We start from the raw sequence: 12,567 nt of genomic DNA, 5'->3' as shown, positions 1-12,567 counted from the left end.
TTTGTATTTTTGCTTATCAGCTTGAGATGCAGAGATTTAGAAATTATTAACCAGCTTCATCTTGATGTGCCCGAAGCTCTTTCATTTTGTGGTACTTCTCTTTATCCTTTGACATCTTATAGAATGCTTGCATACTGTTGGCAGCTCATTTGTCCTTTTTTTCCTGTTATGTATTTGGAAGGTGTTGACTGAAGTCACAGCATTTGGTATGAGAAGGGACTCGAAGATTCACCCCTAAAACTTTATTCAAGTATAAGGTAGGTATTGAAAAGTTCATTAATGACTGCTAATTGTTATCTGACCACATCTTTTTAGAGGTTTTACTTTCCTTCTAACTATATAGCAGATAATAACTGATTTTTGCTACTATAGTGGTTGAAAAACTCAGTTTGCCACCTGGCCAATTGTCCGTTTATGTTTCTTTCCTGCCATTTTCTCTGTCTAGCACAATTTAATACGTAGATTCTCCTCCCTCTTTTTCCCGTATGCTATATAGATTTCACCGTTAGTATTTACTAGTTTCAGTTTCAGCTGTCCAGGTTTCCCCCAAGCATTTTTCCCAAACTATTTACGTGCAACATATTAAATGTTTCCTCTGTTTTGCGTTTATGTCATCTTAGGTCCCTCTTTTTCAAATTAGACCACAGTATCTAATGATGTTCTATTCGAGAATGAACAGCTTGTAATCACAACTTCAAACGAACTTGATCCTCTTGTGTCCTTTATTCTTTGAATTTCTTGGTCATTGCTGCTTATAGTTCCTATGGATTTTTATTGAAGTTCCTGAAAATGATGAGATTTATTGAAGTACTCGTTTCTATGTATATTTCGCATGTGGACATGTTGGGCTTTTGTTCAAGGTGGTCAAGCACTGAAGCTGCTGGATGTCAGTAGGTCATGGTATGGACTCTCTATACACTTTATTGAATAGCTTCATGCCTGTATATCCATTGGTTTCTATTCATCATATGTCAATACTCTAGCTGCTGAAGGCCATGTGTGGTCCTGATATCTTGTATATGCAAGTGAATGTTCTCACTATTAGCTTATTTTTTATTCTTATTGTAATCCAATCTGCAGTAGTGTGGCACAGCATAGCTGGGTGAATTATGTATAGGAAGTTCGCATGTTATGAGATGTCCTTCTGTTATCTGGGCCCATGATATTGGTTCAGAATAGGGCCCCCAAAATTCTGGGTATTTTATTTTCAAGCTAGGTGCGCTGTTGTTTGTTTTCAAGCATTGTGCGTATGCACTATGCACTCTTGCTGTACTGTTTACGACAGCAGCTTTTAACGTGTTGAAATTACACATTATAAGGTCTTGGTTGGTTAGTTGATCAGTTTGTTAGAGTACCTATATGGACCTTTTCAGCTAGACTATATCATGCTTAGGCACAAACCCAAGCAAAACAAATATGCACCGTTTGTCTAATATATGTTGTATAATAGTTGGTACGAGGTACCTTGTCCTAGTGCTTATTGTTTTTGGGTAGTAGGATGAACACGATTGATTTTCATCAGCTCATAAAATATGTCCGTGTCCCAATGCTTCAACGATTCATCCCAACGATTTGTTTATTTGTCTTGTTTCTAGGCTTTTATGCTTTTATTCTTGTATATATATATATATATATATATATATATATATATATATATATATATATATATATATATAACTTTCAGCTATGATTTCTGATTGGCTGCAAGCAGCTGGCAATGATTTGCTCGAGAAAAGAAGAGTTTGCAACTGTGTATACATCTGTGAGTATATTAGCATGGAAAGACACGGACGCATATTAGTCGGTAAGGATGGTTCAATCCTTTTTTTTCCCGCGTTCAACTCGTACTTGGTGGTTCACTAGAGAATCTCCGTTTGCTATACATGGAATAGGATACCTGTTATATCTATGTATTTCCAAGGATTATTGTGTTGAGGCTCTGCGACAATATTATCAGATGAATACCAGTAGCCCTGTGCTCGTTTGTTAACGTATGACGCATCAGTCATCCTTTTTACTTTCAATTTTCGATGAGCTCTTGCTTGAAGTTGGGGCATCGGCTGCATTGCACTCTTGCTGTACTGTTTACGACAGCAGCTTTTAACGTGTTGAAATTACACATTATAAAGTTAGTCGGGGCATCGGCTGCATTCCCCCCTCTCCCGCGCGCGCTTTTACTCTTTGTTGTTGATGCATCATGGGGCAGAGCCTGATAGACTCTCAACAAATTTGCAGTCTTCAAAAAAAAAAACAAATTTGCAAGAAGCACCATTTACCACCGGAGCGATCGTTTGCATCTTGACCTGCCTGATCGGTCTTCGATTCCCTCAATATCCATTTAAGTTTCATTGCGATAGTTCCATCAAATCGAAGTGTGCAGACAAAATTAATCATTGCGAAAGTGTTGAAAACCTTGTTCGGTTAATCCCTCTCGATTCCTTTCACATGGTGGGATTAATAACCGAATAAGTCATAAAGAAAATTTAGCCCGCTAATGGCTCAAAGAAGATGAACGGTCCTTCTAACATCAACTAACGGCCCAAAGTCAATAAATCATGGCCCACCTACCCCAAAATCGAAAAAAACGACTACTAACGGTACGATTCAAAATATTCAGGCCCATAAAAGCCCATAGTCATAAGGTTAATATTTTCGAATTTGAGGACAACGATCTCAAAGCTAATGTTTCAAATATTAATGGTTTTTTATTAAAGGGTAATACCCATCAATTTTCAATGAACGCTAACACGTAAAACTAATATTCACGAATATTCTGCCCAACGATACCAATGCTAAATTGCTAATACTTGTGAATTTTGAAAAAAAAATATTGAAGCTTTTTTTTCTAAAGGTATACTCATGAATTGTAGAGAGCTATAGTTCATGAAAATTTGGACTGAAAGCTAAAAATTACGGATTTTTTTATGCACAATGATTCCAAGGCTAATACTCATAAAATTTTAGGTTGGAATAGAAATATTCGTGCCTTTTTTTTGCCAACCTTTCATACTCAAGAAAGTTTGGTCCGAGGCACGGAAATATAGACTGAAGGCTAGAAAATCACGTAATTGGTTTTAAGGTTAATATTAATGAATTTTGTACCCAAAGATCCCATGCTAATACTCATGAAATTTTGAAAAGGAGAAAAATATTGAAGTTTATTTTCTCCAAAAGTTGATACAAACGATTTTTGGCTGAAGACTATAACTCATGAAATTTTAGGCCAAAAGTTAAAAAACATGGAGTTTTTATTCATAAGGTTAATATTCACAAATTTGTGCACATTGATCCCAAGGCTAGTACTCATAAATTTTTTGGACCAGGGAAAAGGTTAGTAGTCATGAAAGTTTGTTCGAGGCTATGCTCACAAAATTACAAGCCAAAGGCTAAAATCACGAAATTTTTGGTCATACTGTTAATACTCAGGAATTCTGTTCCGAATGATCCCAAAGCTAATACTCTTGCAATTTTGGGCTGGAGAAAACTATTGAAGTTTTTTTTTTTTTGCAAAAGGTTAATACTCATAAATCCTGTCGCTAAATGTATTTTGTAACTAACATTTAATCTTCTTGGTGATTAAAAGATAATAATACTATCAGTTGCATAGTTTGTAACAATAGGTGAAAGCTATAGTCTCAAAGTATGCTGTCACAAAGACTCCTTGCTCAGTATATATTTCTTGCCACTCAGAACATTTACGTTGGTGACTAAAGGCATGGTCACCCACTCTATAATTAGTGAAGCAATTAATAGAATAAGGCACGGTTTGATTAGCAATTCATGTATGAAACAACACAGTTTCATGACATCAACTTCAGAATACTGGGAAAATAAACGAAACTCAACCTTCACCTTTGAGTACATGTTTGATGCAGTAACAAATTAATATAGTTTTACAACAAAACCATTAGACCCAATAGGTCAAATTCTGATGCAATAGACTTGCTGAACAGAACTAAGATTTGTTGTTTGCATAAGTAAATAAAATGTCTGTAGAGAACCATGTTTGTATTTCTACAAGTGTCTTGGAGCATAGCAATATGATGAAGTTTATTTTGAAACATTATCAATATTTTCAGGATGGTGTAGCGGCCTTGAAAAATATATTGCGGTGTACCTGAAAAAAATATGCCAAACTCAATACTATTAGAAAAGACTATGGATTGGTTACATTTTTTCCCTTCAAATAACATAATGCTGCAAGCAATTTACTGGGTTAATCTGTTTTGCCTCGGTTTCCCTTCTTTTTATTAGTATTTTTTTATCTCACAAAGTGTACATGAATCTTTAAATTCTACTACATTTCAATATAAATATTCCGAAGCAACCCGCGCAGGATATCATCTAGTTTTAAGTGGTGGAAGCATAAGTAAAGGTCTGGTCAAGGATGAAACTGAATACTTGTTCCACTGCTGATGCATTCCAATATCATGTGCGTCTCAATTCTTAACAGAAAGCTATTCTACACTATACAGTTTACTCTAGACAGCTCAGCAGGAGTCATCAGTCTTGAACTTTTTTGATATCAAGTGCCACCTAGTCAACTTAAATGACCTTGGAATCCAACTATTCGCATCCTTCCCAGTAACCATGACGTGACTCAAGGGGTATACATCATCGTGGCCACGTTGTTAACTCTTTTTAATGAAAGAAGCATGTTGTTACTTGTATTCTAGATTTGCCAAAGGCCGATAAACCAGGCCTCTCAATTTCTAAAATATAGAGCAGATGCAAAAACTATAACTCTTGACAATTGGCACGCTAAGTCAAATTAAGCCATAAGGGGAAGAAAAAGGCACAAAATGCACAAATTAAGTTATGTGACTGAATTACTAAAACAAGTACAGCAAAAAACCTTATGGAGCTTCAGGGACTAATCTGCGCAGCTGGTTTTTTTGCTTTCTGAATAGTTTCACCTTCCTTGTATCTCTTGACTCTTCCTGCTAAGCAAGAAAATATTACCACAATAATATCAGTAAATAAAAATGTGTTACATATATTATCCATTACAGATTATATATACATGAACGCAATATATTCAGGTTTGGCACATTAGCATGATGGATATGATCAAGAACAAGGGTCAGTTTTTCCCCCACAGTAACCAGAATGAGGCACAAACTGACATTGTCGCCACTTCTCACTTCTAATACAAGAGCAAAGAGCAGTAACTAGAATATAACCATATAATACTTGCTGTAAGACAGTTTTTAATATGGAAGCAGTAACATGCTATCATACAAATGAAGTTACACACAGAAATGAATCTTAATAGGTCTTGCATAACTAGAAATGGACCTTACATGACAAAATTACATATATACACACCAAAAAAAAGGGACAAAAAAAACAAGAGGAACCAAATTATCCACGTTTCCTTTCTTTGCAGACCTGAGTAATTCACAACATACATACAGATGATGAAATGCTTCAGTTATACTGGCAATCCCACTTCTTGGTTCTTTTTGCAACAACCAAACAGCGAGAAGAGCCAGGTCCAGAAGCTTCCCCGATCTGTTTTCTTCTGGTTTGTTCCTCTTGCAGCATTCAAATCATTCATATACTTGACCACAGCCTGGCATGCAGAAGAAACATTGTTAATCATTTAAAGAAAGCGAAGGACTAAGTAAGCAAATATGGCAGAACGGCAGTATAATGTGTACCTGAGCCCCTAACTTTACAACTTCTCTTGGTGGAAATTCAAGTGGAGTCTCATCAGCATGAAATACACGTAGCCTCGAAAGACACCTGAACGAATCTGGCAGTACCCGTATCTGGTTACTGCTTATGTCCAGCTCCTCTAGCATCTCAAGATTTCCTATTGATTTCGGCAGTGCTCTTAAGTCTGCAAAATTCCTGCTGAGATTCAACTTCACAAGACTTGTCGCAAAGCAAATGTTCTCAGGGATTACTTCAACCTCATTAAAACTGACATCCAGCTCTCTCAATCTGGAAAGTGAACCCACTGTTGTAGGCAATCCTTTGATTCTGTTATAGTGCAATGTCAGTATTTCCAGCTTCTCCAACTTCCCAATGGCCTCTGGAAGGGCTTTTAACTGATTGAAATCCAACCTAAGCTCCACAAGAGATGTGCAAGATCCAATAGTATAGGGTAGCTCCTCAAGCTCATTTGTCTCAACAATTAATCTTCTCAAGTTTGCCAATTTTCCTAAACAATCTGGAAGAGCCTTCAACATATTTGAGCTCAGGTCAAGGTTTGCTAGGCTCGTGAGATTTCCAAATGATGAAGGAAGAGACTTAAGCTGGTTGGCATGCAGGTCAAGATCAATTAGGTTGGAGAGTTCCCCAAACGCGTCGGGCAGATTGATCAGCTGATTTGAGTGTAGGTCAAGCTTTGTCAAATATCTAAGGCTGCCAATTGTTGATGGGAGTGCCATGATCCTATTCTCGGAAAGATCAAGCTCGGTAACATCTTGCAATTTGCCGAGTGAAACAGGGAGCCACTCGATCTGGTCGACCAGTTTCCCCCGGAGGCTGAGTTCTGTGATCCCTTTCTTTGCTGATGACTCTATCAGGCTTGCCACTTGGATAAGGCTCAATTTTTCCATGTCAGTACCTGCAGGGATATTGACAAGTGGAACTTAGGATAACACAAGTACTGACATCTCAAAAATGCTGATCACATTTATGGTACCGTTACAAATTTGATGATCACTACTTGCCTAAGCATGATTAAGGCCTACATTAGATAGCACCTCCAAAGTCAACAAAGCAAAATGACTAATTGCTCATGATTCATATCGTATTCAGACAAATAATTATGCTATTGCCTAACTGGTAACAAATGAATTAACAATATCAGATCACCAGGCACAAGAGACAAATGATACACCAGGTCCAGCAGTGACCAACAAGGGAATGGTCCTCCAACTACCGCAAGAAAATTAAAAATTAAAGCTGGGACCAACAAACGACTAATGCATTATGTCAAGAAAAAAGAAATCACAAAATAGCACGAAATTCCTTTGAAGAAATGGATGTGATGTGACAATTGGCTGCAGAGGTGGTTGTTCACATCAAACGCTAACTCATAGCGAAAGGTGAAAAATCAGTTGCGGTACACTGGTACCTTGTAGACATCAATCGTGTAATTTGCTAAACCAACAAGCAGAAATACAGAATCATCACAAACTACGAGACCGCTCCTCTATGTTTCCAATTATAGTACTAGTGAAACAAGAATAGGCAATTTATAAACAGTGTGCAATTAAATGGCAACTAGTTGAAGAAAATCAAAGCAACACTAACAAATCAGTACGCCATTACGTCAGTTGACAATTATTTCTAGTGATTCTTTCTATATAAAAGGTAGCAACCACATCGTAATGGAAATATTACGCCCATATGCATGACATGAGCATCCAATTCGTGCAAGGTAGTGAAATTTAACCGGAAAAAAAAACAGATACTGCAAAATTATGTCGGGTCCATAGAACACGGCAGCATCGAAACCATCACACATGGATATATAGTAGTACAAAGATTTTTAGGATTTCGTGATTCCGACAAAATAATACTGTACTTGAAAGCAAATTACCTGCAGAGACATCACGGCGTAGCGAGGAGATGGGCTTGGACTCCAAGCCCAGGGCAGCGAGACCCTTGCTTCCGCGCTCCATCTCCGCGACGGCGGCCGCGGCCGCAACCGCCGCCTCCTTCTTCCTCAGCTCCATCTCCAGGTCCACGCTGTCCGCACCAACACCAACGTATCCATCGCCGGTGGTTCCCCCTCCCGCTTCGGCGGCGTCGGAGGAGGAGGAGACCACCCGCGACGCCCTCTGGATCAAATCGTCGAACACCTTGAAGCGCCTCTCGAGCTCGACGACGTACGCGGCCTCCTTCCGCTGCTGCAGCGCGCGGAGCCGCACGGCGTTGCGCCTGGCCTCCCGCAGCACGGCGAGGAGCTCCCCGTCGGCCCGCCCCGGCGCCGCCGCCGACGAGGACGCTGAGGCCGAGGCCTCCTCCCGCGCCACCTCATCGAGGCGCGCCGCCTCCTCCGCGTCGGCCGAGGCCAGCACGGCCTCCGCCGCCTCCACCTCCTCGACGGCGGGGCGCGGCGGGAGCTCCCGGTACAGCCTCGTGAGCTCCTCCACCGCCTCCGCCGCCGACGCCATGGCGCGTCGCGTGCCCTCGATCGAGGAGAGAGAAAACGACGAGAGATGAGAGAGAGAGAGAGAGAGAGGAGTGGGTTGGTAATAAATGAGATGAGATGCGGTGCAACTGCAAGTGGGAGTGGAGTTGAGGAGTCCGCCTTATAAAAACAGCAAACCAGAGGGTCCCTCCCGGTTGCGAAGAAAAAGTCTTCTCGGTATAAGGAGGGTGGGGTTGAGATTGGGAAGGAAGTAGAGGGGGTAAAGCGCAAAATGGGCTAGGCGGCTGGGTGGGGCCCACGGGATGAGCTGGCAACGCATCGGGATGTGTCAGGTAGGATCTGGAACGACCACCTTTTCCCAAGATTACCCACCATGTGGTCACCGCTGTGTCCGACTGTACAGTACTCTCTCCATCCACAAAATTATCCATATTACTTTTGTCACCAAGACCAAGAAAAAATTAAATCACATTGAATGTTACAAAATCAAGGAGTAAATGCAAGCATACAACCAATGAGTATTTAGATGACTCCTTGAGTTCTAATAAAACATTTAATTTATCTTTTCATTTAAATCTTAAATGTATAAAGACTATAAATAGAAACAACTTATTTGGAAAAACTTAAATGTGAAATATGTATAACTTTTGTGGACGAGGGAGTATATTGCAGGAGTAATTCCCAAGTCCCAACCCAAATTACTGTAATTAATTGATGTAGGAATAGTTTAATTATTGACCTACTAGTACGGGTAGAGGTATCAGAGCAAGTTTAATAGTATAGCCAACTACTAGCTCTAATTCATCTATAACTAATCTAATAGCTCATTCATAATAGTTATATACTATGCTATTAATACCTGGTCTCACCTGTCATACACACACTGTGTCTTAGAGTCCGTGCTACAACTGGCTATAAATCTGTAGCTCGCTGCTCTTCTCTCTCTTCATTTATCTCTTAGGGCCTCTTTGAATTGCAGAGTAGAAAAAACGAAGGAATAGGAAAAACACAGGATTCTGACAGGAATTGAAGTGTAAAACAAAGAATTGCAAAACACAGGAAAAACATAGGAATGGTCGTTTGATTGGAGCGTAAGAAAACGCAGGAATCTCTAATCGGATGAGAGAGATAGACTCAAAGGAAATTTTCCAAGAGGTTAGAGCTCTTGCTAAATTTCCTCCAAAATCCACATGCAATGTGCCATTCCATAGGAATTTCATAGGATTTGGAAAGCTTCAATCCTTTGAATCAAAGGGCCAAATATGAAAATTTCCCATAGGATTTGAATCCTATGAAATTCCTACATAAATCCTTTGATTCAAAGAACCCCTTAAAATATATTTACAGCTGGCTTATAGCTTGCTATTGTACCTGCCCTCACGAGTTTACCCAAGGCTGCGTGCTCTACAGGGGAGTACTCCTATTCCGCTAGAGTAGATTGTATTACTCCTAGAGTGCCTTCGTTTACTAGAGTGGATTAAATTAGTGACGTAGGTTAGATTAGTGGACGAGGAAACTCTGTTGGAGTTTGTCCCATGTTCTTTTCTGTCTATCAACTTGTGCTACGTCAGCAATGCTAAACATGGGCTTATATATAGTACATCACACCACGGGGACAGGGTCGGCATATATAGGACAAGCTAAGCTGTTTGGGTTCGTTGGTGCGACCAACCCCTTCACATAAACGACGACCACAGGCCGGTTTTGCCAGATGGGAGGTAACGGGATAATTCACTACCCAAATACAAGCCCGTTTGTGATTTATTTCCTACTTAGTATTATTAATCACTAAGATAAAAATAATCTTTATTGTAATAGATGGAAAAGTAATCCACTTCATTTGCTCCACTTATATAGTTCTAGCAGTGACGAACACAGCTCCTGGGCAGATCGGATGGCTGCCCGGGCTCCGTCACTGTCGTCTTCATTATCGTTAGCCGTTGATACGTAAAGAAAAAAAAAATCGATCACTACTAGTCATCCGAACTTTACGACGATGCTATCTCCATCACTGATGAGTTGCAGTTTTTATCTAGGGTTGGTGTGTAAAGGAACGGTAAGAGTGGAATCTATGACCATGGGGAATGTAACCAACCGATCAAAGTCGATGGTTGGTTAGTTGCGTGGAATTCCGGCCATGCAAGCGAGAGTAGCTACGCTGGCTGCAGGAAATTAAAGAGGAAGAGGCAGCATCAGCCATCATGCATTTGACAGCATCGACGATGCAGTGTCAAAGTTGGCAATGTAGGGGGAGCGAGCATCCCTTTTACTACTATCTCAAATGTCATTATCAATGTGCGGAATCCGACGATAACGAATAATGCCGGCCGGAAATGAATGGAGTACACGCACAGTGCAGAGTTACTTTCGAGTCGATCATAAAAGTAGTAGTAATTAAATTATAAAAACTATAAACATATAGCATGTTTGTACTTTAAATGTGATGATTGTTAGTGAATGATGATGTGGCATCTTTGTATGTTAAGCTTAAGGAGTCAGTGGAGAATAACTTTATACTAAGCTTGTCAGTGGATGATGATATGTCATCTTTACATATTAAGCTTAAGAAGTTAGTGTAGATAACTTTATAATAGGATACACTATACTTGGTAGGAGTACGATAGAAAAAAATGATTATGGGCGATGATTTGTAAAAAAGGGATAGAGATTAATGGAGATGCGGGGGATCGAACCCCGTGCCTCTCGCATGCAAAGCGAGCGCTCTACCATTTGAGCTACATCCCCGATTTTGTTTACTTCTCTGTATCACAATTTATAACAGGTTCATGTCTATTAACTTATCTTGCCGTTAATACGCAAACAAGCGGCGGAGGCCCATTGGATTGGATCGTTAGTGGACACAACCTAAAATAATCGTCTTCGGATTAGTCAAGCCGAGCAGCAACCAGCAAATAATTCAACTTATCCTACCCTAGCTTGCACTACCATATGTACTAGTTTAATCGATCGGACAGTCGTGCATATATATATGAGTATTCGATATGAGCAACAGCATAATACAGATGCGAGTTATCCACCCACTAGCAAGAATCAACCTAACGTACGTGCAGTACGCTTTCCTCCCACTAGTCTATAATAGTGTACTCTACTTCCTCGGTCTAAAAAATATAGTACAACAAATTTATATAAAGGCCCCGTTTAAATCCCCTGTCAAAAATTTTTACTCTGCCACATCGAATGTTTACTACAGTAAATATTTATTAATAACGGATTAATTAGGTTTAATAAATTTGCCTCACAGTTTACAGGCGGATTCTGTAATTTATTTTGTTATTAGTCTACGTTTAATACTTCAAATATGTGTCTATATATCTGATATGACACGCCGAAACTTTACATCCCTAGATCTAAACACAATCAAAGTTATGTATATCCATATTTGTATTAATAGGATGTGTCGCATCTAGACATAGTTGGTTTTTTTACGGACGGGAGTACATGCAAGTTACTATCTATCACGTACTACCATGGAGTTCGTACGACCCAAAAACACGCAAAAGTATACAACAATTACTTCCAATTTTCTCGAGAGAACATCTAGATGGATGCGACATGCATGAGACGTGAGGGATGGATTATGGATAGCCCCTGCCTGGCCCCCTGTCTTGATTGATGAGCATACATCGTCAGCATGCATGATTGGAGAAGATGCTAGAACGTGATCCCCTGGGAGGTACATCTTCCGTCTTCAAAATAAGTCTACTTCTAAGTTTAAATTTGAATATAATATATGTTCAGATTTAAATTCAGAATTTCAAAAATGATTTTTCTATACGGAGGGAGTACAGTATAGTGTAAATTTGAGCGATTTAACGGCATGCTGCGATGGCAGCCTCAGCCTCCAGTGGCTGCGCTAGCCGACGGACAATTAATTTGCCCTTCTAGAATCAACCCTTGTCAAATGGGGGCAATCCGTCCCTTAATTAATAGCTGCTTAATTAATTTGGTGATTAAAAACTGCCGTTTTTGCTGCTTAAAATTCATCTTCTTCTAGAATAGAATACTGCCGGCGCCGCCACATAGAGTACTACTAGTACGTGCTAGCCAGGGGAGGCTGTTTTGAAACTTCGTCCAAGTCACCAAATGGATCAAACTTCTTTTAATGGCTTTTTCCAGCACAGCAAACAACTGCTACTATGCACAGCTCAAGGTACTCCTCCTATGCACAGCTAAAGGTACTCTGTACCACTAGATCTCAGCATATCTGTAATGTCGTTGCAGATTGGAACAGCAACCCAGGTGGTAGAGCAAGCAAAGTCGTTGGTATCGAACGAACACACGCACGTGCCAGCAATTTTTCCCAGCTTCTATTGTCAGCAGCCAAGTGCACGCCTTGTTACCGGTCTTGGGCCTCCAGTCCAGTCCAGTCCAGCAGTAATAGCGGCCCATCTATCTTTCGACATTCCTTCCTTGCATCCCAGATGCAGCACATA

The 12,567-nt window shown here is 40.0% G+C and overlaps 1 protein-coding gene, 1 long non-coding RNA gene and 1 other non-coding gene across 5 annotated transcripts; 1 reads left to right on the top strand and 2 right to left on the bottom strand.

Annotated features, from left to right (window-relative positions):
• Nucleotides 1–115: 115 nt before the first annotated feature.
• Nucleotides 116–2,034, top strand: LOC136353695 (uncharacterized). Its single transcript, XR_010737081.1, has 2 exons — nt 116–257; nt 861–2,034. It is a non-coding gene; the product is annotated as an uncharacterized lncRNA (long non-coding RNA).
• A 1,797-nt stretch (nt 2,035–3,831) lies between these two features.
• LOC4349464 (plant intracellular Ras-group-related LRR protein 5-like) lies at nt 3,832–8,245 on the bottom strand. 3 transcript variants are annotated; one of them, XR_001540801.3, is made up of 5 exons: nt 7,559–8,245; nt 5,664–6,577; nt 5,392–5,575; nt 4,856–4,943; nt 3,832–4,117 (listed from the first exon to the last, which is right to left on the bottom strand). XR_001540801.3 is itself a non-coding variant. In NM_001423105.1 (3 exons), exons 1-3 carry the CDS (start codon nt 8,133–8,135, stop codon nt 5,435–5,437), a joined length of 1,632 nt encoding a protein of 543 aa, NP_001410034.1. In that variant the 5' UTR covers nt 8,136–8,188; the 3' UTR covers nt 5,180–5,434. The 3 variants fall into 3 exon arrangements, 1 of the variants encoding a protein (NP_001410034.1); NR_186723.1 differs by having other exon boundaries at nt 3,833–4,117; nt 4,856–4,940; nt 7,559–8,188; NM_001423105.1 differs by lacking the exons at nt 3,832–4,117; nt 4,856–4,943 and having other exon boundaries at nt 5,180–5,575; nt 7,559–8,188.
• A 2,540-nt stretch (nt 8,246–10,785) lies between these two features.
• Nucleotides 10,786–10,858, bottom strand: TRNAA-UGC (transfer RNA alanine (anticodon UGC)). Its single transcript has one exon. It is a non-coding gene; the product is annotated as a tRNA-Ala (tRNA).
• Between the last annotated feature and the right edge of the window lie 1,709 nt (nt 10,859–12,567).

The sequence above is a fragment of the Oryza sativa genome, chromosome 10, assembly GCF_034140825.1.
Source record: "Oryza sativa Japonica Group chromosome 10, ASM3414082v1".
Lineage (NCBI taxonomy): Eukaryota > Viridiplantae > Streptophyta > Magnoliopsida > Poales > Poaceae > Oryza > Oryza sativa.
The sequence above is the reverse complement of the archived record's forward strand: the minus strand, read 5'-3'. Positions and strand labels throughout refer to the sequence as shown.

Coding starts and splice junctions, on each gene's coding strand:
- LOC4349464 (NM_001423105.1), bottom strand. CDS start 8,135: ATGGCGTCGGCGGCGGAGGCGGTGGAGGAGCTCACGAGGCTGTACCGG. Junction 6,578..7,558: donor ACGCCGTGATGTCTCTGCAG/GTAATTTGCTTT, acceptor ATATCCCTGCAG/GTACTGACATGGAAAAATTG. Junction 5,576..5,663: donor TTGTAAAGTTAGGGGCTCAG/GTACACATTATA, acceptor TCTGCATGCCAG/GCTGTGGTCAAGTATATGAA.